We start from the raw sequence: 27,011 nt of genomic DNA on the forward strand, positions 1-27,011 counted from the left end.
GCTTACGAGCGCTCAATACGAAAAAGTCGTGACAAGATACGTGCGCATCGTAATGGCTACGAAAAACTCGCGTTTTTTCGCGCAAATCGTATTGGTAACGAAAAAGTCGCAACAATTTCCGAAAAAGTCGTAAAGGCGCCGAAAAAATCGTCAAAAATACGAAAAAGTCACAAAATTTTCGTTTTCCAATTCGGATTCGAATTCGTGTCTTAGTAAATGTGCCCCTAAGCCTCATTCTGATTCCACATCTTGGGCAGGAGTGCACCAGAGGGATCCTTAGGGCTCTGGCACACGGGGGAGAATAGTCGCCCGTGATAAAACTCCCTGTTCGCGGGCGACTAATCTCCCCGAGTTGCCTACCCCTGCCATCCCACCGGCGAACATGTAAGTCGCCGGCGGGATGGCAGACGCGGCGGCGCGATTTCGCGCAAATCGCCGAAAAAGACTCGCGAGTCTTTTTCGGCGATTTCCGGAAAATGGCAGGGGTAGGCAACTCGGGGAGATTAGTCGCCCGCGAACAGGGAGTTTTATCGCGGGCGACTAATCTCCCCTGTGTGCCAGAGCCCTTATATATATAGTATGTCTTTTGGAGATAGCATACTATGTGGGACCTATTCAAGCGGTGGAGTTCTAAACTTTAGACGAAGACACACGGAGCTACTTAGTAGCAGCTATTAAATGCCAAAATATATCCTGCCATAGGCAATACTGAGAATTGCCTTTGTTAAAACACATGTAGAGACAATAATCAGTAAATGATCAGCATTGTCTATTTCTGTAGCTGTGACAAGTAGCGCTACTACTAGCTCTGTGTGTCTTAATCCTTAGGGCCGTGGTAGACGGGGAGATTAGTCGCCCACGACAAATCTCCTTTGTTGCAGGCGACTAATCTCCCCGATATGCCATCCCACCGGCTTGAATGTAAATCGCTGGTGGGATGGCATATGCAGCAATTTACGTTCAAGCCGGTGGGATGGCATATTGGGGAGATTAGTCACCCGCAACAAAGGAGATTTGGCGCGGGAGACTAATCTCCCCATCTACCATGGCCCTTAGAGTGTGTTCAAGCTATTTTACATTTCTGGATTGTGGATAAGAATAAGTAGGAACAGACATAAGTGGAACTGATGACAAGTATAGTAATTTTGCGACAGAAACAATTTAGATTAATTGGGTGAAAGAAAAAGTGGTTGGTGTGTCTGGATAAAAAAGTTTAAATAAGGGGAAAGATGAGGGAATGGGAGAGAAAATTACAAGTTAAAGTAGATATGTCTAAAGGTATTAAAGAAATGTCAGTGAAAGAAGAAGATTGGGACAAAGACAGGTGTATTAAAAGGTAACAACAGGAAGGTGCAGCAGTAATGGCCCTGCAGACCTAGCTGTAACTGGATTTTCTAGTTTATTTCTAGTTCATTTTTTCATTAGCATACTTTTAAAGCAAATATACATACGTAGTTTAAATTCTGATGTAAAGATACAGAATTTAAAAATAAATACATGCCTCAGTCCTAGTTACTGCTGTAGCTGTATGTTACAATATTTTTAGCAATTTACTTTTTTTCTTAGTGCACATTTATGTACATCAAATTATGGTTTATTGGAAGTTATAACTTTAACAAATTTTGGCAGAAATGCAGTATTTTATATCCTATCTTACTGTACCAGCCTAAAGGTTCAGCGTCTCTGTAACAGTTATGATCCAGGCCTTCAAAGTTGTGCATGGGGGATGGGGGGGGGGTCACCATCTTGGATTTTGTTAGGACTGTCAGTGATACTCATAAGCTCAGTGTGCTCTGGGCAGCTACTGAGAAACCAAGCTTAGGGGTCATTGCAAATCATCAAGCAGAAAATGAGGTTCACATGTAACAGAAGCTGATGCTACAGGGCTGATTAATAACTTCTGGTGCAAAATTTACTGGTTTCAGTAATGAAAATCAGAATGAATTACTAATCAGCCATTTATATTCTATACATATACAGTATATTGTGCGTCAGTCCCTAAGCTCATTAACTGAGAGCAGCACAGAGCATGTGCATTGAATCAGTAGAAAAGAAGATGGGGGCCTACTGGGGCATTTTCAGAGGCCCAGATCTTCATTGCTAAAGAGCTGTGGTTGCCTTGGGCTGGTACAGAATCACAAAAAATAATGTACAACATTTCTTCCCTACTTCTTTGTTAGGCTTTAGTTCTCCTGTACCAGCATACTAGTTTCACATATATTAAAACTGAAGACAAAGATGATTAAGAATGATTAAAGCCAGATTACTATTTCAAGCTAAACATTTGCCGCTATCAAGTTGGATAGAATTGAGCAAGCCCCTTTAAATTTGGTTCTCTGGAACATTCCTTAAGGATTATTTTGTTGCTAAAGGCTGATAGATATTTCTGTAACACTGAACGGGATAATCCTTCTGCAAGGACCAATTAGAAAGGGGAATCTTGTGAACTGTGAGGTTAATCCTGCTGCAGTCTTCACAGAGCAGGAAAAATGTGAGTCTAATCCTATTCCAGGTGGGATGATAGGAATGATAAAAACATGCATAAACCAAAGTTAGTAGTAATACTAATACAGCATACTAGGGAAAAGCTGAACAAACAGATCCACATGAAAAATCAGTGAGGATTGGGGTATGGATGCTGTCGTCCCTCTAAGGCTAATGCCAGATAAGGTGTAGGGCGGATATGTCTCCTACATGTGCCTGCACCCGAATGAATGAGATACGCTTGGGTGCAGGCACATGTAGGCGAGATACGCTTAAAAAAGCAAGATTTTGCATTGTCTCGCGTTTTTATGCGCATATCGCCTACATGTGCCTGCACCCGAGCATATCTCATTCATTCAGGTGCAGGCACATGTAGGAGGCGTAGGGCGGAATTTTCAGCAAACGCTTTTCCGCTTGCCGAAAATATCCGCCCTACGCCTCGTCTGGCATTAGCCTAAGAGTCTGTACAGGCCCCAAATGTGATCCAATCAATGGCCTGGGGAGCACAATTTGCATCATCCCAGTTTTGCTCTCTGTGTGTGCGGCCAAATCTGGCAAAGATTCAATTCTTTTATGAAATCTCTAAACAAGCAGATCTTAGTGCATCTTTGGTTTATATATTGTCCATTACTTAACTGGAAATGAACAAAACAAAAGTAAAATTTACAAGTTGTTGCCTGATGGTTGTCTCTTGAACACATTGTTATATTTAAGCAATACACTTTTATTACGCTGTGATTGCTCCTCCAGGTGTGCCCAAGCTTGACAAGTTAGCAATAAAAATACACCACCCTCTGCCATTGCTCAATGTGCATCACTACAACAGCAAATGCATTCAGAAGAGTGAGCATGTGCAGAGCTTAAGAATTCGATCTGCGCATTTGCTTGGCCAGTCAGATAGGTTTTTAAAACTTGCATTGGAGATCTGCAAGCGTTATGTATATATAAAAAGACTATTACACAGAAGTTATATCAATTTTAACTTTTTTAATCAGTAAAAAAAAAAAAAATACCCCTGTTCTTTAATGATGTAAATTTTTATTTTATATTACTTTGTATGGTAAATTAAGTTAAAAATGTATGAAGTTTATCTCAAAATGAAAATGTAATATTATGTAGACAGTGGTATTCTGAGAAAATTACCTATTGGTCTTAAATTTGTGTGTAGTTTTTAAGTAATGTATCCTTTGTGTTAAACAGCAATTGTATTTACTGAGGGGAGCTTCTAAACAAACTGCCACAAATAGGGAATTACACATTCCTTGTCCTTAATGGCAATTGCACACAGGACTTCTTGTTGCATGAGGTTGCATGCGTGATAACGCTATGCTATCATGGGTGTCAATGTATTCCTAGTGTCCTTCCCACTAGGAATAATGTTAATAGCCAGAGGAGATACACAAGTCACTTTGGCTTTCTGATTGCCTTGCGAGGAAACTTCAGGCTGCTTAAGAATCCCAAAGGGGCACTTGTTTCTCCACCTGCAATTTACTTTATTGCCATCACCCTTTATTCCGACCAAGGCCCAATCTGTTTTCTATTTGTATGTTTAACCTGTGAGTTTGTAGTTTTCTTTCAGTTGCTTTGTTTTTTTCTCACAGTACAAAACATACTGGTAATTGCCCGACCCTAGTGTTTGCATATCAGAGGGAAATTAGATTTCAAAGGGGAGGGACACATGTGAGTGAAATAGCTGAAAGCTGAAACTGAAATAGCTTAACTTGCAGTAACTGAGCAAGGCAGATGTAGTTGGAGGTAGGTAGGGCAGGACAAGTCAGATAAAGATCATAGTCTCTAATCCTGTTTAAGGGCTGGTGCACATTTTCCTCCAAATGTGTCCTCTAGAAAAAAATAAATGCACACAAACCAACTAGAATTCTCTCAAATAGGAGTATGATTAATGAGAATTTTATTACTTATAGTATTGAACATGCAATCAAACAGAATGCATATCTTTCTGAGGCTATAAATGCTCATATTTGCCTAAAGAACCATGATTAGATCGAAAATGTCAAGAATTCTAAAATAATTTATCACTAATTGTGGCCAAATCATGACATGTTTGCCCTTAAGGCAAAATAGAATTTTTGTTTCCCCATTCTCTGATCTCCAAAGAATTTCCAGAATTTAAGAAATACAATTTATACATAAAATAATGTAGCCAAACCAAATACAATGAAAATAATGGCTTAAAATACCAGTAGATGGGACGTACCTGTCTTGCTTCCTTAATCATCCTTCTAACCATTTCTTTTATTGTGAAAGGATGTCCTCTTGGAGGATGAAAATATAAACTTATATCTGTAGTTCCTACTTGACTGGGAGCTACATAGGGCCAACCAAGATCAAGGTTTGGTGCCTCCACATCAGATTCCAAAGGCCAATAAGTTCCAGAAGAAGAGTTGTCGTCAGTAACATCACCTTGTGAATTGTCTAGACTTTCTGGTGGCTTCTGTATGTGATTTATAATATAAGTAAGCTCATCCTCTGCAAGGAATTCTGTTGTTCTTTCTTTCTGTAGAAAGTCTTTGTATGAATCAATACCTCCTTCTAAAAGTTCATCAATTGCTATCCGGTAGCATTCTTTATAGTGGGGTTCTAGGCAGTTTTCAGATTTCACTTCATCATGCAAGGATGAAAGCATAGATAGTGATTCCATTCTTGAAGAAATTTAAATATATTAAATAATATAAACCTGTATAGGAGAAAAAACACAAGGCAAAATTAGCATGGTCAATTTGTTTTCATTCAGAGTTGTCCAGCATACATAATTCAAGGTGCATCAGGTGCTAGGCTACCTTTGCAGCAATACACACTTGATCTTTGTTCCTGTCCCAGTTTTGTTTCATTTTGTCTCTTCTTCCTAATAGTTTTAAAGGTCTTTGGGGAAGGGACCTCATACCAACTGTGTTTTGACACTCCTAGCACTTAAGTATTGTTTTCACTGTTTAATCTGTATACCAGCTAATCCTCTGTTTGTATTTATGCCTTCTAAGCACTGAGCACTCTTGTGGTGCTATATAAATAAATACAATACAATATTGCACTTATTGACCCCAGACATTTGCTTCTGCCTTCCAGTTGTATCTAGGAAAGCAAATAGGCATTCTCCCCAAATGTGTCCCAAACTTGCCTTTAGACCGGACTCTGAGCCCCACAACTTGGCAACCACTGCCATAAGGTATGAGGAAGCTGTATATAAATTAGTTTAGCTGTTATGGACATTATCACCCCCCGCATTTGACCTAAATAATGAAGACTGATTCAGTTTAAAGGGGTTGTTCAACTTTATTATAACTTCTAGCAGATTGTAGAGGGTGCTATTTTGAGGCAATTTGCATTTGGTCTTAATTTCTTATTACAGTATGTGTGTGTTTTTTTTAATTATTTAGCTTCTTATTCAGCAACTCTCCATTTTTTAATTTTAGCAGCTATATGGTTGCTAGGTTCCAAATTACCCTAGCAACCAGGCAGTGGTGTGAATGAGAAACTGGAATATAAATAGGAGTGGGTCTAAATTGAAAGATAAGTTGTACGAAGTAACAATAACAATGAAATTATAGTTTTTTGGCTGCTGGGGTCAGTGACCCCTTTTTTGAAAGCTGGAAAGTGACAGAAGAGGAAAGCAACTAATTAGAAATATGAAATAAAAAAAAATAAGACCAACTGAAAAGTTGCTAGGAACTGGCAATTTTATAATATACTAAAAGATAACTTAAATGTGAACCAAAACTCTAAGTAAAAGCGGTTTGGAATTTCAGTGGTACAAAGTATAATATAATAAATATTTTTTAATCACAATAAACAAGACACAAAATTCATCCTGAACACAAGTGAGTGAACAGTGAGAACCATACAGATTACTATATGCCTTAAAGAATTCATTTGTAATTGTGCCTAAACAGAGCATAATGACAGCACAGGGCTGAATGGGATTACCTCAAGCAATGCTATATTACTCTCTAATACTGATGGATAATCCCCTTATTTGCAATGCAACATTTTCTATTTGTACGTTACTCTAATAAATGTTTAACTAAATGGGGACTTCACATGAGTAATGACCATATTACCCTTGATATGCTTACATTTCCAATGTACAGCTAAGCAGGACTCAGCAATGACATTATATATGTGAGACAATAATCTAAGAATGATGTAATGCAGATTTTTCGCCCCAAAATTGCATGTAAAGCAGCACTAAAGCAGGTAAATGATTTGAGGATGTTTCACAAAGCCATATTGGTGTAAGTATATTGTTCATTGTTTGAAGCACTGACGCTAAGGGAATGACTCATACCCATAATAAGTATGTATAGACAGATGACATAGTGACAGTCTGCTATCATCCAGCTATGTGTCACCTCTAAAAGATTTCAACACCTCTTTAATCATTTCAAACCAACGCTAGAGGTTTTTTTTTAGGTTTCTGAATGATTGGAGCAGCTTAAAGCGATACTGAGAAATGTTTGATCATCAAATATTTGTATTTAAAAAACTGTGTTGAAAAAACATCACACCATTGTACATGGATGAATTCTGTTCATACAAAACAATTTTAAGAATCTTCTGTAAATTCCATTTTCTTCTTGAAAACAAAGAATTTTAACATTGTAAAATGTAAACAAAACACTTAAGGGTTATAGCAAGAAAGAATGCAGGCACTGCTGTGAAATAGATTTCTTATCTTAACACAAACTTTGGACATGCCCTGAATGGCACAAAGGTGAGCAGTAAATAAGTGAATCATTTCACCTGCAATGTTGTTTTTATGGGACTGGCTCATTTTGTTTAAAGTCTCACTAGAGCATTCATGAATAGCACTGTATTTTGTCTGCATGAAAATGCACAATTGATTTATTTTTAATCCTTATTTATATAGCACTGACACGTTTATGCAGCATTTTCAGGCTGAAAAACAAAAGTGCTGGCAGCTTTAGGCGTATCCTATTCAACTCAGTGGGAGGCTGCAGTGGCATATGCCTGAAAGTAGGCCCCTGTCATATGGGCGCGGTTCAGTGACATCGCCACCCACTGACTGGTAAGCGCCGGATGTTTCGCTACCTAACAATTATGCCCTGTAATTTGCACACGTGTTCAGTTGCACAAAGTTCCTCAGGACAGGCTGCCTCTGTATAAATTTCAAGTTCTGTAGCATGCCACCCTTGTCATACATGGGGCTCTAGAAAAACAAGTGGCACATCTGCTTGGGTCCCTGCAATCAGTACAGGGTATTTGTATACAAGTTAGTTAAGTATTTATAAACTTTATTAACAAGAAACTAAGGTGGCTTAGATAAGTGGACCTCATTGTTCTTATTGAAGACTTTATTTGTGTGTAAGCAAATTGATTTTGACCAGTTGAGAGCAAAATTCAAGACTGGAAAAGCAGTTATGTAGCCACATTGGCAATATTTATTTCATAGATGCAGTGCACAGAAGTCTTACACAGAATTTGAATAGCAAACGTATTGCAGGAATCAGAACTCAATGGAGATGAATTTGACTAGCAAATGTATTGCAGGAATTAGAACTCAATAACATTTATAGATACTATCTATTAGCTCACCCACTATTTGCATACATGGTACATTTTATCCAAGGTGTTGCTTCCACAAAGCCAGAACAACACAAATCAATCAAATTCTGCTAAGTCTAAACTGGCTAAATGGCTGCTTTATCAAAATGTGTGCTGCAAATGTAAAATCGTGAAGTATTAAATCAAAGTAAATGAACTGAAAAATAAAGAACGCTGCATTGGATATTTGCTAAATCCTCATAAATCCTTACACTGTATATATATATATATATATATATATATAAAAAGGTCCCAAAAGGGACCGAAACGTCGGTTGTACATGCAATTATAATACACTAATATTTGTTTGAACCACAAGACCCTTGGTGCTGATTGTGTTTGATTTGGTATATATATGTGTGTGTGTGTGTGTGTGTGTGTGTGTGTGTATGCATCAAAACCACAAAAACCACTAACTAATGAGGTCATATAGAAGTCAATGGGAGTTGTCCTAGGCAAATTGTAACAGTCTTTATTTAATTTGTCCTTTCCAAGCTTTTTGGTTTTTTATTTTTTTTTTCATTTGACAACATTAAAACCATACAATTTTTTTGGTTTTTGCATTCTTATTGTTCTGCAATACAATCGTTTGTGCTTTTTATTTGTAGTTTAAAAATGTCTAAGACCACATAAATCAGAATGTTAATAAATCTGCCTCTAATTCTAAGCCTAAATTGTATGTGGTGTCTTTATGAGCAAGTGTGCAAATGTATCATAAAGTATAAAATCTTGTTTTGAATTTAATTTTGCCTTTAACTAAAAATTAAGGAATGCTGCCTTGGATATTTGCTAATTCATCATAAATCTTTTACACTGTATATAAATATTTGTAAATAATATATACACTGTCTATATAATTTGTGAAGAACAAACTGTTCCATCATATTTGGGCAGCTGATTCGTTTGCTTGGATTAGTAAGGATTTAGCTATTAGGCATGTACTTGTAATGTCACAAAATTAGATGGTTAAGACAATGTGAGTTTTGATATGAACATTAAAGGTTTCTTAAGAAGCAATAATCAGCATGAAATGCTATGTTCCAATAAAACAATTTAGAAAAAGAAGACATAGACTAATGGATAGAGTAGACATAGAGTACATGCAATGCAATGAATTCCCTAATTAGTGGTGGAAACGCTGACTCCTGTAATTGGTGAGGAATGCTGCTGACTTTTAGGGCAGAGGTCATTATAAGTGACCCCTAGGCAGTTGCGGAAACAACATGCATTGTTATTGTTAAGGGCAGTGCAAACATCCCCCAGGGTATATCTATTAAGACAGATGGTGTTAAAGGCACAACAGGGTACCATATTACACAAAAAAAACCTGCTTTACTATAGCTTCCTTTGACCCAACACACAGAGCAACTTAAGCTGTGTCGCACAGTACATGCTCATATTGTTTATACAGGTATAGGACCTGTTATCCAGAATGCTCGGGACCAAGGGTATTCCGGATAAGGGGTCTTTGCATAATTTGGACCTCCATACCTTAAGTCTACCAAAAAATCAATAAAACATTAATTAAACCCAATTGTTTTGCATCCAATAAGGATAATTTATATATAAGTTGGGATCAATTACAAGGTATTGTTTTATTATTACAGAGAGAAAGGAAATCAGTTTTAAAATTCTGAATTATTTGATTAAAATAGAGTCTATGGGAGACATGCTTTCTGTAATTCAGAGCTTTCTGGATAATGGGTTTCCGGATAAGGGATCTCATACCTGTACAAAACTAAACCTATAAAATCTTGTGCTATCACTAAATACGACAAGGAGTTGTCTCCAGCAGAAAATTAGATTTATTGGCCAGTAAGAGCTGAGAGCAGCAGAAACAGTGTGCTTACTCATCATCCTTCAGATCACACTAGTGTCTCCCTATAGATCATAGTTTGTTTGGCCTTAATGAAGAACTAACAATGAGATTACAAAACCGTGTCTGAGGATGCCAAACTTAAATGAAACCCTTAACCACAACCTTCAGAGAAATATTTGGCATGCCCAGATGATTCACGGCTAAACCTTAATGAGTAATGGAAAAAACTGGGGGGTGTGAAAGAAAGCTTATTTGTGATTGTGTTTAAGAAAATAAATTGTTTTTGTTGTGGTTGTTATCAGTATCAACTCTGCTGGTCACTGCTGGAGTTGTGCTGGTCCCTATGCAGCCTGCAGAGTGATTTCTGATCATTGAGCACTAGAGATGAGCTAACATCTACCACTAGTTTGAAAATGTGGGATTTCTCACACACACAAAATAATAATAAGAGACTCTCTGATTTACTAATGGTTTTATATTGATTTACAGTAACATGGAACACAGGACAGATTTCAAGGAGAAACAGTGAGTTCCTTTATTCTTACTATTACCATAGTTTCCCTACTTCTGGAACCTTTCTACATATCTGGCCCCTCCCCCCACCACTATCCCCATTCCGGACTTCCTACTGCCATTCACTGTCCTGTGTTAGCCCTCCTCCATGGTGGGCAAGTGAAAGGGAGTGGGTATTGGAATAACAAGTGCATTTTATGCAGTGGCTGGCCATGGGTAGTGAAATAAAATGTACTTTAGTACAGTGAAATGGTGAAAAAAGGAGGTTCAAGACAAAGTATGGCCCAAGGAAGAGGTATGAAATGGGGGATGATAAGGAAGGAAAATAACTATGGAGGAGGGCAAAGAGAAGACAGTTAACATGTGGGTAATTAGTCTGCCCCTTGTCATTTCACATCATTACATATCATCCACTTTTATACAATATCATTTCTGTAACGTTTTTTCAGTGTTTAAAGAATTTTTTTTTTTAATTCCACCTTTCTGTAATATTGAAATACTATTACTGACTTTTGTGGTTTTGCGCATAAATAAACCTTTTCAAATATCAAGATTTTTACTTTATTTTCAAATAACTTTTAGTATTTTATAAAAACACCAATTTGTAACAGCTTTATAATAAAAAAAAAAGTTTCAGTTAATTTTTTTTTTATGGACTACTCTGTCTTTTTATAGCCTTCAGCTCAAAATGCTGCCTGGTTTTCAGGCTTTATTTATTGTTATTTTATTTATTGCATCTCTCCCCATGGTGGCATTCTACATTTTGACTTGATTCACTTGGTACAAATCTGTTGCATCTAATGATGCAACCTGCTGTGTGAACCCTGGTGTCCTGGTCCACGTAGCGTTAGGTTTCCCCAGCATCAATAGCCACAGTTGCACACAATTTATCAGAAGAGGCAGGATGCGCACATTAGCAGCCATGTGGAAGTGTAGGAGTGCGTTGGGATGCAAGCACACTAATGAACTACATCAATTTGAAATCTATATTCTGTCCATTTACGGCCTCCGCACTTGGGGGTCACATTCATAAATGACTTCTGATAAGGTTGTTTCTAATTAAATTAACCCTGTTTCTAATTAAATTAACCCTTTAAATGCATTACTCATTGCTCAGATAGTCAGATCACTACTTCCTATCTATATATTTCATTCATATGAAATTTTTATTGAACAGACATTCTATTCACGCTGAAACATTTGTAACAACTAAGGGGTTTTAATCCCCAAACCATGGCATGCTATTGTATTATAGCACTATAGAAGAAACACATATAAAATAAAGCCATTGTTTAACTGTAGGGGACTTGGATTAATTAATGGTTTTAGGCAATTAATTTACCATCCAGACACCCATTCCTAGTCTATACCATGGGCAAGCTGCCTAATAAATCTGGTCTACCAAAAATGCTTCTATTGTTTGACAACACCCTAACCCTGGCATAGTGTGATGTATTCTAATCCCTTTTTATTACACAGCTTTATAAATATATAAATATTCCATTGGCTATTATAGAGACAGACAGTCTTTCACATAACTGATGTTGAAGAACTGCCGCTCCAACTATATTTATCAATTGTGCTACTGGGGAACGGCTGGTACATGTAGTCATAACATTTGGAATGCCAGCTTTTACCTATCCCTGTACTATTCTGCTAAATCTGTTGCAGTTACAATGCCATATAAAACATTGAAATTACTTGGAATCAGTAGCTTAGAAAATATAAGCCTCCTTTACTTTGCCATCATTTTCACCCAACAATGTCCTTGCAGTTAACTTAATGGAACAAAATTTTGCTTACACCTTGGCCTTAAACTTTGCTGCAATATGGGCATCTTTTAGGACGTGGGACGTCCTGGGCATTCTGAGCCCATGGGCATTTACTTAGAGACCCGGAATTGTATGAAAGCATAGTGGTAGAACAGGCACTACTAGAAGGAGCCACTTAGTACAAATATATATATATATATATATATATATATATATATATATATATATACCAAATCAAACACAACCAGCACCAAGGGTCTTGTGGTCCAAACAAAAATTAGTGTTTTTCCCTTTTTCAAGGGTCCCAAAAGGGACCGAAACGTCGGTTGTACATGCAATTATAATATACACTAATTTTTGTTTGGACCACAAGACCCTTGGTGCTGGTTGTGTTTGATTTGGTATCTATATGGTATTCAGTGCACAGGGGCAGCTTTATTGTAGCAACTTTCGGAGTGTGGTGCTGTCGTGTGGACTAATGAGGACCGAAACGTTGGTTCTGAACAATGAGTCTTCAATAAAAAGATTTTTTTGAATTTTACGGGTGTGCCGGCCACAGATTATTTCATGTTAAATACTCGAATTTTGGCTGTGCACCCCATAGAATACTAAAGCCTTGGAGTGCAGACACCATCAGGACTGATATATATATATATATATATATATATATATATATATGTTGCCCACAAAACGGAATGGGTTAAAGTAAAACACTCTTTCTAACAAAGGAACTGAAAGATAAGTAGAGAGGCCGTGAATGAAGTGCTGTACCACATAAGCGGACAAAGCAAACATTGTAAGTAATCAAGTTAAACACTAACCTCTGTCACTTCATACATTACATTAGAGAGAGGGAGTCCAGTTAGCTGATCCCAATAAGTTTACTTCCCCTTATTGTTAACTTCATGGTAGTTGTCGCACACTTCACCATGAAAACACAATCTACACTGACAGTGTTCCACTTCAGAATCTTTTCCTGCTATGCAACAAATTAGAAAATGTAACATGGTCCAATGTGTGTACTTGATACACATTTCAAGTGTATCAATAGAAAGCTGTTTCAGTTATTCTATATCCACTCTGTCACTTCTGCTGCTCACATTTAGATAGTAGGTATACAGTATAATATATGTAAGAAAGCAGAAACATAGTGTATCTTACTTACCATAAAATGTCAAAAAAAGCACTCGAGGTGCCGCTCTGTAGAACCTTCACCCTTGTTATGTCTCAGGAAATCCTATGTGTCACGGCTCTGGAAGAAATTTGAAAAAAGCATGTTTGGGTTTGGCAGGTCATTGGGAAAAAAAGAGCTCTTTCCAGACAGGTGTGTTACCTGTTGTAACATGCAAATGACTTGTCATTCGAAACCAGCTAGTAGCTAATAGCTGTGCAAACCTGTTTAAATTCAAAGCCCATCCCTTCTACTGAAGTTGGAAAAAAAAAGGTAGGCGTTCCAGAAGATTTTACTTTGTGTAGCAGCTTAGGAACTGAGGGAAAAGCTGTAACAGTGCACTGGAAATCTTTTTTTTAATGATTTGTGATTTTAATGATATTAAGCTGCTCTGAAGTTTGGTTGGTGCAGTGTAAGCTAGCTTTGTGGGTGTTTAAAGTTTGCTTCACTGGTAAAGAAACTAAATAGGTTTCTGGGTTTTTTATGAAAGTTACAATCTACGCTGGCAAAGTTCTACATTAAGAATAATACAACTCATTCATTGGTATTGTAGATGTAACAAAGTTGCAGTTATAAAGCGGTTATTTGTAAGCAGTTTGGGGATAGTTTTATTAATAGGACTTTCTATACCTTGAGGTTGTTCTGTTTATTTAATTTCAAAATATCAGTTTGTATTTGCATAATGTTTTCCTTCTGTAGCATTTTCCAGTATGCCTGCTTTGAATTTTGACATTAATAATAACTGATGGTTTCTGTTGGAAGTTAGAATTTTACAGCAAATTAGCAGTAAGATGTAATTAACAATCATCCAAGAGACACAGATATTTTAGCTATGTGTTGTTAAATGAAAGAGCATATTTTAAACACATAATCATACTTGGGGAAGAAATACTTCTAGCCGATTTAATGATAGTACAAGTAGGGGTATATTTATAAAGGTATGTAAAATACAGTGGTCAAATACACCGAACGTCCCTATTTATGTATTTGTTTTTATGCCTTGAGTTACAGGTTTGCACATAAACATACAAGCTCATTGATTCCACTTTATTCTGAATTTTAGAAACATTCTGTAGTTGTTATGCATGTTTAATGCGTTTTCAGAATATATTAAAGCAATCATAATTGGAACTCACAAAAATAAACTTGCATTTTTTAGAAAATGTGTATAAAGGTGGGTTTTGCTGCATTTCAACAGATGCACAATCATATGCCTGTGTCACAAAAAACGCTTGCCGAGAATATACTGCTGTAAATTCCTCCTACTTGTGCCTGCACCAGAAATATACTCGGATGCAGGAACACAAAGCCGATATCTGCCAAAAAATGCAAGATTTTGCATTTTAGGCAGATATTGGCTACATGTGCCTGTACCCGAGCATATTCAATGATTCCCGGTACAGGCACAAGTAAGAGGATTTTACAGTAGCGTCTGTTGGCTTGCTGTGAATACGTCATGTCTGGCATTAGCCTAAGGGTCATAAAAAAAGCTAATACATCATTTATGTTCATAATAATTTTGTAAACACATGTAGCAGACTGTCTTTATGTTTATATATAAACATAATAAATGTTTATTGATAAAGGTCTCCTAGTGGGACCGAAACGTTGGAATTTTCAGCCCGATGGTGCAATAAAAGTGCAGTTATTATTCATGACATATGGAGCACTGGTCCTTTATCCTTTATAAACTAAAACTTTGACCGTGCACCCACAGCTCACAAAAGTATTGTGTGCGGACTTTATCTTGAAAAAAAAAAAATATATATATATATATAATTGTGCATGCGGGGGAGGGCATGAATGGGGGCAGCCTTGAGGGCCTCAATTAATATGAGTGATGTCACCTCCCCGACTGACATTACCCGCACCACTTTGCACAGTCTACACCCTTCACCAATCTCCCCAGCTCCGGCGCTGGATTTCTGCAGAAATTTTTAATTTTTTTTTTTAATATAAAGAAAATCTATTATATTAGCATCCGAGGGCTGCCCCCACTAGGCACAGGCCCTTGGTGCTTATATATATATACAGTATATAAAAACAGATTGGAAAATGCAATAAAAACTATAAAAACACCAAAAATACACACAGCCATTTGCTCTTTATAATGGATAGTTTCTGTTAGCATTAGTTCCAGCATAAATACAATAACAGAGCTTTATTAATACACCATTTATTTTGCAATTATTTTTTAAGGTTTAGGGTAAGGGCATGCATTATCTGCTTTCCTCTGCCTCCAGGGGTAGAAAGCAAGTCTGCTGTCTTGGATTCCTTCCTGTAGCTCCATTGACAAGCACATCCTTGGAAATCGGTGCCCTTGCCCTGAAACATATGTGGCACACCGTTTGAATATGCCTCTTTTTTTGTCTTCCTTAATGAGGTCATAGCATTACATCTGATTCAGACAACTGTAAATACAGCTTTTGAGACTAACCTAACTTGTAAAAATGACCGATAATACCAAACTTACTTAACTGTGTCAAAGTGTGTTTTTCAAATTGTAAGTATGTCACCAGTCAGAGATTATGCAGGCAATATAGCAACATTTGGCACATTTCCTGCAGCTTCAATGAAAAACATTACAAAGCATCTGGATATTGGGAGCAAACATACATTCATTTGTGACAAAACAAGGAGAAAGCACAGGAAATGACAGGCAGGAAGTTATGCCTGAATTAGAGTAGTAACTGAATGAAAGCAGATTAGGATCAAGTGAAAGGGAAAATTTAGCATAAATATATACAACAATCATATTCTAATGCATTCACATTCTGTAGTCAAATTAAGTCACACCTTTCTTTAGAATTACAGAGAAAATGATGTATTCTTAGTCTAATTCTTATCATACTGTTACATCAGGTAATGCAGTTATAGCTTCAATTGCAGACTGAACCAACAAATGTTTTTGCAATTTTGATGAGCCATTAATGTGAATGTATTTTCAAGTATCATTGTTTGTGAGCAGTGCCTATTTCAGCATAGTGCTGCATGGAACAGAAAAAATCCGGAGTGCCTGCCTTTTCCAGTTTTGATTTTCTGCATGGAACAGATGCCTTGCAGGGTCTACTTCCATTTATGTATCTGAAAGGAGTTTGAATGTGTCTATTTCTTTTGGATACTCTGTATTCTTTTCACACTTCAGGATTTGTCTTCTAATAAAATGGACTCTAGCGTGTGTGAGTGATAGGGACCTTAGATTGCTCCACTGGAGCATAGACTAAAGGTGGCCATACATGTGTAGATTTTTAAAACATCATTTCATTCTCACACAACCAAGCTTATAGTGAAATGATAAATACGCTCAAACCAGAAGAGAATGCAATATGCTTTAGTATATGTATAGTATATGTTTTTTTTAAGTTAAAAGAAAGGTAATATATAACCTGGTGTAATTATTTTAAACTTTGAACGTTTCTACCAGAATAAACAGTTGACGCATAGTTTCCAAATTGTTAAGAAATCAAAATCTGTTCATCCTGTCAATCATTAAAGACAAACATTTTTTAAACCTGCCTTATGAATTTTCTGACCAATGTTGTGAAAAAAAGTTTGCCAGATGTACGATCGTTCGCTGCACACCAACCTTACAATAAGTTGACGTATTTGTCAGATTGCTCTGAAATCGGTCGTTAAGTAAATAAAAATTGTTACATGTATGGTCAGCTTTATTGTATAATTCACTGTAAAGTACTGCATGTTGGTACTATACAAATAACGCATAATAATCTCTTTAGGGATTTTTATCACATTTGATGACTGCTCCTTTGTCAGGCTATCTTCTCTTCTCTAACAGTATAAAGGTCTGCATATGTAGTACTTTCCTTTTATAGTCTCCAGTGACATCTTCTACCCTAAGCACTTTATAGCTGCGTCCAGGCGAACCTGCTGAGCGACTGCTTTATTAAAAACTGCTAAGTACTTGATAGTTTTATTTCTGCACTCCAAACATTCATCTTGTTTTTTGTATCACTTGCTGCCTTATAAATAGAGCTCTAATGAACAGAGTTTATATTACTGTATAGTATAGTACCAAGTAATGTTTGTGCTTTATAAATAAAACATAAAAATGATAAAGTTACTGAGTATTTGATCACGAGGGCCTTTCAGGCAAAGGTCCCTGTGAACAAGCACTAAAGTATGAAAAATATAATGGTGCAGTTTTATGAAAGTAAATCTTCCATAGTTTGGACAAAGCCACAACAATAGAAGCATTCAACAAGTGCTTTGGAGCGAGACATAATTTATGTGAATTTGTTTGTTTCTAATCCCAGCCGGGGAACTTAAAACAAGCACTTAGCCCATCTTTACTAGAAAAAATCATAGCGAAAGTTGATATACAAATGGACATTTAATAAGTCTATGATGGTGAACAAGTGATGTATTATGTGCAATCTACAATGTTTCATATATATCTTTACAAATAAGAGGTCAAGGTCCAGGCCATAACTATAAGTCACTAGTGATGAGCGAATCTGTTCCGTTTCGCTTCGCCGAAAAATTCGCGAATCTTTGAAAAGATCCGCGAAACGGCGAAAAATTCGCGAAGCGGCGAAAATGATGGCGACAAAAAAAAATTGTCGCCCGCGGCTATTATTTTGTCGCGCGGCTATTATTTTGTCGCGCGCGGCTCTTGTTTCGTCGCGCGGCTCTTGTTTCGTCGCGCGGCTCTTGTTTCGTCCCGCGCGGCTCTTGTTTCGTCGCCCACGGCTCTTGTTTCGTCGCGCGGCTCTTGTTTCGTCGCGCGGCTCTTGTTTCGTCGCCCGCAGCTATTATTTTGTCGCACGGCTCTTGTTTCGTCGCCCGCGGCTCTTGTTTCGTCGCGCGGCTCTTGTTTCGTCGCCCGCGGCTCTTGTTTCGTCGCGCGGCTCTTGTTTCGTCGCGCGGCTCTTGTTTCGTCGCCCGCGACTATTCTTTTTTGACGCCGCGACAATTTTTGGACGTGCGGCGAATTTTTCCGCGGCGAAATTTTTCATCCGTTTCGCGAAACAATCCGCCAATGGCGAAACGCGGAAATTTGCCGCGAATCCATGCCTGGCGAAACTTTTCGCCCATCACTATAAGTCACTGGATAAAACGTAGGTTACCGCTACCAAAATATATATTTAACTTCTGGGATGTTGATCAAAGCACAATGTCTAGTAGGTATGACTTATTTTATTTGTACTGCAGTTGTGATCACATTTCAGTTTAGAGCACCTATGCTCTAAAGAACTCCAGACACCCAGCTCCGGTTCAAGCCGGCAGGGCACCCTAGGCCTGGGGCACATTGTGGATCTGGTGATGGAATGAAGGGGGAGCAGACTAGGGGTGCAGAAGAGGTACATACCTAGTGCCCCACCACTGCACCCTAGACACATGCCTACCCCAGAAAAACAGTTAATGACTTTGTTTATTTTGGGATGACATATGAACCTCTAACAAAACCTATACCACAAAATGAGCAACCCATAATGAAAAGGCCACAGAAAACACAGAATAGAGATGTTCGCAAACTTTTCGCGTATGTTCGCAATTTGGGTTCACGTGGCGTTTTTCCGCTGCGTTTTTTCTCGGCCTAAAAACGCCGCACAAGCCACACATGGCGTTTTTCAGCAAATCCCGTTTCCATGGTGCTAATAGTGCGAAATAGCAAAAAACGCCGCGTATTTCCGCTAGGTCTGCCAGCTGCCTTTGCGGTTTTACGCAACCCTGAAGTATTTTTCAGAGAAATTTTTGCCCTTGATCCCCCTCCTGCATGCCACTGTCCAGGTCGTGGCACCCTTTAAACACCTTTAAAATCAGTTTTCTGGCCAGAAATGGCTTTTCTAGGTTTTAAAGTTCGCCTTCCCATTGAAGTCTATGGGGTTCACAAAGTTCGCAAATATTCGCACTTTTTGGCGTAAGTTCGCAAACGGGTTCGCAAACTTTTTTTTTGAGGTTTGCTACATCCCTAACACAGAAGCCATACAAGCAAGTTTTGCAGTCCCCAATCTAGATATAAAAATGGGTCATCCATACTCACATAAGAAAAAATGCTTGTCTGCCAGCAAAACAAACAAAAAGTAAACAAAAAAATCTATAAGAATCAAGAAAACATAATACATAATTTCATTACAGTTGTATTACTTATAGGGATATAATATTTACTATATCACTGCACGTTTCTGGCCTTAGGGTTCACAGAGGCACATTAATTCAGGCTAATTAGGCAATTTGGCCCAAACCTGCCAATAATTTTTTCTATCACAATCCAACCTGTTTCTGGCTGGAATATGCTCTGAAATGAAAGGTGTTACAGCTGTTCGACCAATGATTGTCAGCTGTGTCCAAAACACCATTTTACTCCCATAACTGATTCAGTAAATCAACCCCTGAAAGATGAGATCTGACATTTATTGGACAACTTAACCTACCAAGTGTGTGGTCAGTGATCATGCCAAAAAGTCAGATCTGCCTGTGTGTGTATGATGTTTAACTAACCATTACTTTAAAGGATAGTTGAACCACTCTACTGAAAGTGATCACTATGGTATTTATGCAGTCAGAGCTGTCCTTGGATCTATTTGAACAATATGGCCCAATTATGCCTTCCAACCACAGAGCCTGACTAATCTGGGCAGCCTTTATTTTCCTTTTATAAATTGTCGCTCACCATCGTGCTACAGTTGGCCATCTCAAATATATTGAAATATATGGACAATTCTCAATTTTTATGTTGAAAAGGGTGGGCATTTTAGTAGCTTTATTGGCAGAATGTTTTGGTGTTTTGGTATAGCATCAATTTAAATGCATGCTGGTTTAACAGATCAGAGAGAACAGAGTATAAGAATTTTGACTCTTCAGGTTTCCTAACATGATCTTCTCTGTCAAATCTGCTTGTAGATAAGCAGTGTGCAACACAGGCCCTACACAGAATTGTTGTTACCTCTGTACCTTTGCATTACTATAATAAATTTAGGGAAGGGCAAGCCCACTCCCATTCAGCAGAAAGCCTGTGGCTCACTGTGTCATGTTTTACTCAGGGAACACTGGTATGTTATACTAAGGTTGCTTTGCCATTTTATGTCACAGTTACTGGAACATTTTATGTTTGGGGTCACTAAACCATATTATACTGGGCTCACTGTAGATTTTTATGCTGAGGTCATAGGGGTTGGTCATAAGCATGACAAATTCACAGAAGATATTTTATAGTTTTATGGATTTGGCGTAATGCTTCCAAGTTTTAAAAAGTGTCATATACATGGTAAACAACTAACAACGTGTGTACGTGATGCTCAACTAACCATTTACGTTGTCTGTAAAAATGTTTTAAAAAAGGTTGTACATATGACACAAAAATAGCCAGGCCCACTTTTTAACTACATCTTTTGAAAATGTTAGTAGAGGCAGAAAAATTACAGAAAATTGGTCTGTGAATAAGTCGGCACAAATATGACATTTTTATACAACATTGTTACATTTTCCTTTACTGACATTTTTGTGAACTCCCCCCATTGTGTTTATTTTCAAAGGGTCAGCGTAACATCATATTAGTATATGTCATTGTTAGTGATGAGTGAATCTGTCCCTTTTCAATTTGCAAAATGCATTTAAGTCAATTTTTCATTTTTCCTGTGAAGTTTTCCATACCACAAGCCTTTTTTTACCATACAGCTTTCTTTTGCAGCTATTGGAGTCTATGGGCATTTTTTCCTCAGCAAAACCTAGAAAAAAATGTTGCTCATGACTAGTCACTATGTAACAATTTGTGGCTACACTCACTTTCATCAGCTTCATTAAGAATTCTATTAACTTCATTATACATTATGTTTCACTGTCAACTTGCTTGCTTTTAATGTTAAAATTAAATGGTTTCCCTTTAATTGGCCATTGGGATTGCTGTTGGGACTGTAGCTGGGAATGATGGGAGCTACAACATGGAGCTGCCCACTGCTCCTGTATAAACTATAGCAAAAAAGGAAAATTGTGCTCACCACTAAAACATTATACAGATAAAGACCCTTATTTATCCATAAATTGCAGTAATGAAATATGCAATATAATTATTCAAGATTATTAGGTGGTCTTTCAGTGGTACTTGTATGACAGGGGTTAATGCAGTTCTCAACATACTTACAATACTGACACCTAACTACATTTTTAAATAATGTTACAACCAGTGGGGCCACCAAATAGTCCGAATTGTGTGCCGAAATTTGCTAAAGCTAGAGTTGTATACAGTGATCTAAACAGGAGTGATGCCCCATGAAATGAAACTCATTTTAATTTTTAAAACTCCAGACTTTATAGGAAGACTTTCCTTGAATGCCATAAAGTATCAAGCTTTAATAACTTTGTACTGTACCTAATAACTTATGCCCAATTTTTTGTTTGCTTATTGACCTTAATAACCTCCCTTCTAAGTAATTGTGCAACCACTTCCAAGTAAAATATTACACCACCATTAGAATCTGTTCTTCATATGGTAATATTATGTTTTGTCATTTTTTGTATTTCTTATTAATATTTCATAATTTGACCTTCAGAACACCCTTGTGGTTGCTATGCCTATGAAGGGTTTTTTTCATCCATGTTTTTGATATAGTATCTAGTAGTGAAGTCTAAAGCAAGTGAAGCCACTCAGATAAGTGGTAAAAGTTTTTCAGGATTACTCTAGTAGACACTACTAGGCACTAGAATTCTTAATATATATATTTAGAGCTATATTAGATAATTATATATTAGAGCTATATTATATATTGGTTACACACAATATATAAAGAAATAAAGTTCTCAAATCCAAGTCCAGTTGCTGATACTTTGGCGCTATTGTCACAGTATAATACAATGTATATAACAATAATTTGCCTTTTTACCTGGCTGAGTGGTCTGGAGAACATTGCATGTGACTTTGAATCCAAGTGGAAATTCATGTTTTGAATTAGGGCATTAATTTCTAACTCATAGATTTAACTACAAACTCCATAAAAAGTCTGATACAAATTCATTTTGCTTATATTTGAAAGATTGTTTTGTCACCTTCTACAGATGTGAATATATTCCACACCTTGACAGTCCTAAATATATATAAATAAATGAATACATTTTATTCTCGCACAAGGGAGTGTCAATTTACTCTTGTTTCCTCTGTTTCAATTTTACTGTTTTCATTGTATATTTTTTCCTTTCTTGCAACTTGTGACATACTATGAATCACCTGGTGTCATACCTGATATTAGGTGTGTTTTGCCACAGGCACAAAGCACCAAATGCGATCGCTCATGAGTGTCTGCACAAGTTCCCAGAACAAATACAGTTCACCTGTTTTGCCTTTTCTTTCAACATCTTCAAAATCAGCAAAATCAGCAAATGCATATCTTATGTACAGCAGATGTGAGGAACAACACACCATGTGCTTACTTTATTCTGGTTATAACACACGCACACAAATATATATTGGTGATGTGTGGCCTGGGGTTTACCCATGTCAGGTGGGTTTGTACCAACCTCGACACACCATTTGTGTGTGGCAGGCGAGTTGGGGTTGAGCTCTTTCACCTGCTCTCCCTGTCCCCAACCATACATTGCCGACTTGTGGCTTCCTAATTTCTTTTGTAATGTCATTGGCAGGGCGGGCGCAGGTCTATTAATAGAGGGGAGAAGCCGGGTTGGGTAGGGTTCATGTTGGGAGAGGGTGGGTTAGGGTCGGGTGCGGGTCGAGTTTTTCATATATAGCTGTGAAATAAGAACATTTTAAAAATATTTTCAGTCAGTAAAATGTTCTTTATGTGTTCCATACTACCAGCAAAGATGAACTCTCCCATTCCCTTTTTAATAATATACAGGGTTTGACTGGACCTGACTCTTGGGGCACTCCCCCTGCCTGACTGCTCCTCCCCTGATGCGTTAAATTTATGTGCTTGGTGTAGGGCATCAGGTTAGGGGACACCTGCAGGGCCCCTGGGGCGGGAGCCTAGGTGGACCCTTCACCCCCCAGTCCGACCCTGATAATATATATGGAATAATGTACTTACTGTTATATATGAAAATATTTGTATCACTGAGGGGTTCTATGGCCAGTTAAAGGCAATGAAAATGTTTTATTAAGGTCATGCAACAGCAAGGTGACTTCATACATCTTTATATTTTAAAGGGTAAATTATTTTGTGTACAGTTTTTATTGAGTCCTGTGACAAAAGTGACATCATGTATAATTTACAGCACTAAGCACTGGGTTACTTATGGACAGTTAGAAACAGGCTGGTATTTTTGTAGCACATTTACATCAATTGCTATAATTAAATAGATTACTTATAGACATAACTATTCTTGTTCTACTACTTTGGAAAGGGTTACTTATTACTTGTTTATAAAACAATACTCTTCATGCTTATGGAGGCACCAAGCAAATCTCTACACCTTTAAAATGCTGTAAGCCTATGTACTGCATACCATACAAAGTTCTTCACCTGTTTATTTTCCTCATTTGTATTGAGTTACATGACATATCAGTATCTGTATGTTAAGGAGAGTAACTACCAAAGCAACAGTCCCTTCCCCTGAAGCACATTTCAAAGGTTGCAACCTGAATGAATGGTACAGGCTTGATTTAAAGAAAAAGAGGTTTTAAATCTTAGGACCCATATTCATTTAAAGTAATTGTTTAATCAATCCAGTTTACAGATAAGTCTACTTGAAATATTGGTATAGTATAATACATGATTAAATAGATGAGTGGGGAGAAGATTAAAACACAATGTAAAATAATTCTCATGACATGTAGTTTGAGTCACCAGAGTAAGTCATCAATAAATCTTAGAATTCACCTTGTGAAAATCTCAATAATTACATATCATGCATGAACCTTTCCTAACACATTTGAATACCTAAACAATGCAATCAATTTGTAATACAATTTTTTTTTTACTGTTTTTTCTGTTTATACCTTTGTCCAAATATTTAGATCTCTGTGGGGTATAAACTGTACAATTTAACTGCATCTGTGGTTCTCATATAATTCACAAAGCATGGGGAAATTAAGCCAACTGAAAGAGATTGTGGGGCATGAATCTAAAATGTGTAAAAAAAAATGCAAAACACTATTGTAACAGGTAACTGTAGAATTCAGTACTGAACTGAATGCAATGTTTGCCAACATCTACAGCACAGCCAACTTCTAAAAAGGGTGAAATAGAACCATGGCCACAGGAACAATAAGGCAAGTGATTGGAAATATGCCATGTGACATCTACTGTCAACAGAGCCAACAGAAAAGGGGAAACTCTGACCTCTTTTCTAATATCATCTCTGTGTGCAATAGAACAGGTGCTAATTCCCAGCAACGACTCACTCCTCTTTCTGTTTTTTAAAATGGTCTATTTTCAGTCTTTGAAATAGGCATTGCCAGGGCTACATCCTACAACAGAGCAAGTCCCACCTTGCCTACCCATCTGTCAGTACAGCATGCAGCAGAGGTACTGACTGCCCTGCATCATCACTGGGAGGTAAGCACTATAGATATTGTAACTATAACCAGGCAGGCACAATGATAAATGTACAAAGAGTTTCCAGGCAGTCAGTACCTCTAACCTGTCAAACTAGCCAGTGACAAGCTCTGTAAGTCAAAGGATGGTGTGCCTTTCTGAAAGGCAGAAAAAGAAAGTTTTCATTAGCACGTATGCATGTGGAGGAGACAGTCAGAGGTTCATTCGTAGAAACTCATATCCCAATGAATGATGTAAAGTCTGCAACCATAAGCAGCCAGCTATAGGATGCACAAGGCTGCAAGTTGAAACTAATATTTGAAAAAGGCTGATAGAATGTGGGTACCTAGAATTATTTTATTGTGTGTCCTATTAGTCAGACAGCTATAGCTTTGGTGACAGTTCCCCTTTAAACAAGTAGTGGGCTTTATAATGATTTGGGCAGTAATATCATGTTATGAATTGTAGGTCCCATTAAATGAAAATAGGAAACTAAGTTAATATTTAATGTAAACAGTATATCAATGCACTTATACACCCAGCCAGATCGCTTCAGCCATGGTCTGGATCATAAATGCAACTTTTAACATCTCCAGTGGTAAGCACAAACACGAAAACAATCACAATAACCAGATCAGAACTAAATCACGTTAAATGAGCCAAAATAGTGTTCATTATAGATCGTCCTTACAGAAAGAACTCTAAATCTTATGTTATTTTAAATAAGAAAAGTTCTGGCACAAGAAAAGTTGTGATTTTTTTCATTTTTTTTATTTCCCCCACCCTAAACATGCAGCTGCAATTGAATTTAAAAATAGCTTATATTTAAATATCTCTGAAGCTACATACAAGATACAACAAGTATCGTCATGCTTTATATCCAAGACATATCATAGATACTGAATATTTAGGATGTTTTTAGAGGCTTTGTGGATTAAAATCAGTATATACAGTATATCAGAGGGATCTTCCATACCAAAGTAGTTTATAAACTTGCCTACAGTCGTGTAAAAAAGTACACCCCGTGACCGTTTTATTATCAACATAAAGATATTTTATTGATGTTTTATCTTCATTTCAATGCATATTGATACATAAAGGTGATATAACAAAAAGAATGCACCATTTACATTTTTTATTTTTTTGTGTAATAAAAGGAAACATAAATGCTAATTTAGTACAGGTAATGTATGGGACCCATTATCCAGAATGCTCAGGACCTGGGCTATTGTTAGTTGGGGTCAAGTACAAGGTACTGTTTTATTATTACAGAGAAAAAGGAAATCATTGTTAAAAATGTGAATTATTTGATTAAAATGGAGTCTATGGTAGATGGCCTTTCCGTAATTCGGAACTTTCTGGATAACGGGTTTCCGGATAAGGGGTCTGATACCTGTATAAAAAGTATGTACATATGATATTTATCACCAGCTCTAATATCTAAAATTATAACGAGATGCATCAAATCAGACAAATTATTAGAACACGATTTGTGGAGGAACCTGTCTTATTTAAATCTCAAACATTTAGTTGAGGCTCTTTGAGACCTTTAAAAAAAAGTTATAGATGCCTAAAAGTCTGGAAGGGGTTTCAAAAGGTTCCCAAAAAATGAAACATGAATCATTAAATTGTTCAGAAGATCATCTACAATTGGAGATCATTTCAAACTGAAGAGTTGCCAGGCCCGGCAGTTCCAGCAAATTCAGCCTAAGATCATAAGTAAGATGCCAACAGATATCTCTAGGAACCTCAGAATTTCATCACGGGACCAACAGGTAGCTCTCAGTGTTATGAAACAACTTTATTCATCTAAAGGGAAAAATCTGAAATATTTAAATGTTTCCCAATACCCCCTCCTAAACTGTTGCACCAAATGGTATGTAAGTGATAACCTTTGCTCTGTGTGTTTCATGTTGTGTAGACAGTCAGGATTCCTATCCTCCCCAGGTAATTGAGCCCTACCTTGACAACAAAAAAAGCCAGGACCCTCTGTAAGAGCTGTGCACTGTATGGATCCTATAAACAGACTAAACTGGGCATGTTCACCAAAAGGCAACCCATTGGCCCTGCAGGATTAGCTGTGATTGTTGCAATCACAATTCAGAGCCAGATAGGCTCCTATAATGACCCACCTGGATAGTCACGTGATTGGCCACCTCTGGAAGTTGCCTTTCTAGTTGGAAGAAAGAATCAAACTCTGATCTGCATTTATGAAAAGGGCTGTTCCC

General features: G+C 37.3%; 1 protein-coding gene across 1 annotated transcript in view; it reads right to left on the reverse strand.

Annotated features, from left to right (window-relative positions):
• Positions 1–13,515, reverse strand: part of fam83b (family with sequence similarity 83 member B) — a 38,140-nt gene extending 24,625 nt beyond the window's left edge. The window contains exons 1-2 of the mRNA XM_002934851.5: positions 13,331–13,515; positions 4,700–5,179 (exon numbers count right to left, since the gene is read on the reverse strand). Of these exons, the coding sequence (XP_002934897.1) occupies positions 4,700–5,143 (444 nt within the window). The 5' untranslated portion in view covers positions 5,144–5,179; positions 13,331–13,515. The remainder of the gene's footprint in view (positions 1–4,699; positions 5,180–13,330) is intronic.
• Between the last annotated feature and the right edge of the window lie 13,496 nt (positions 13,516–27,011).

Source organism: Xenopus tropicalis, chromosome 5, assembly GCF_000004195.4.
Source record: "Xenopus tropicalis strain Nigerian chromosome 5, UCB_Xtro_10.0, whole genome shotgun sequence".
Classification (NCBI taxonomy): Eukaryota; Metazoa; Chordata; class Amphibia; order Anura; family Pipidae; genus Xenopus; species Xenopus tropicalis.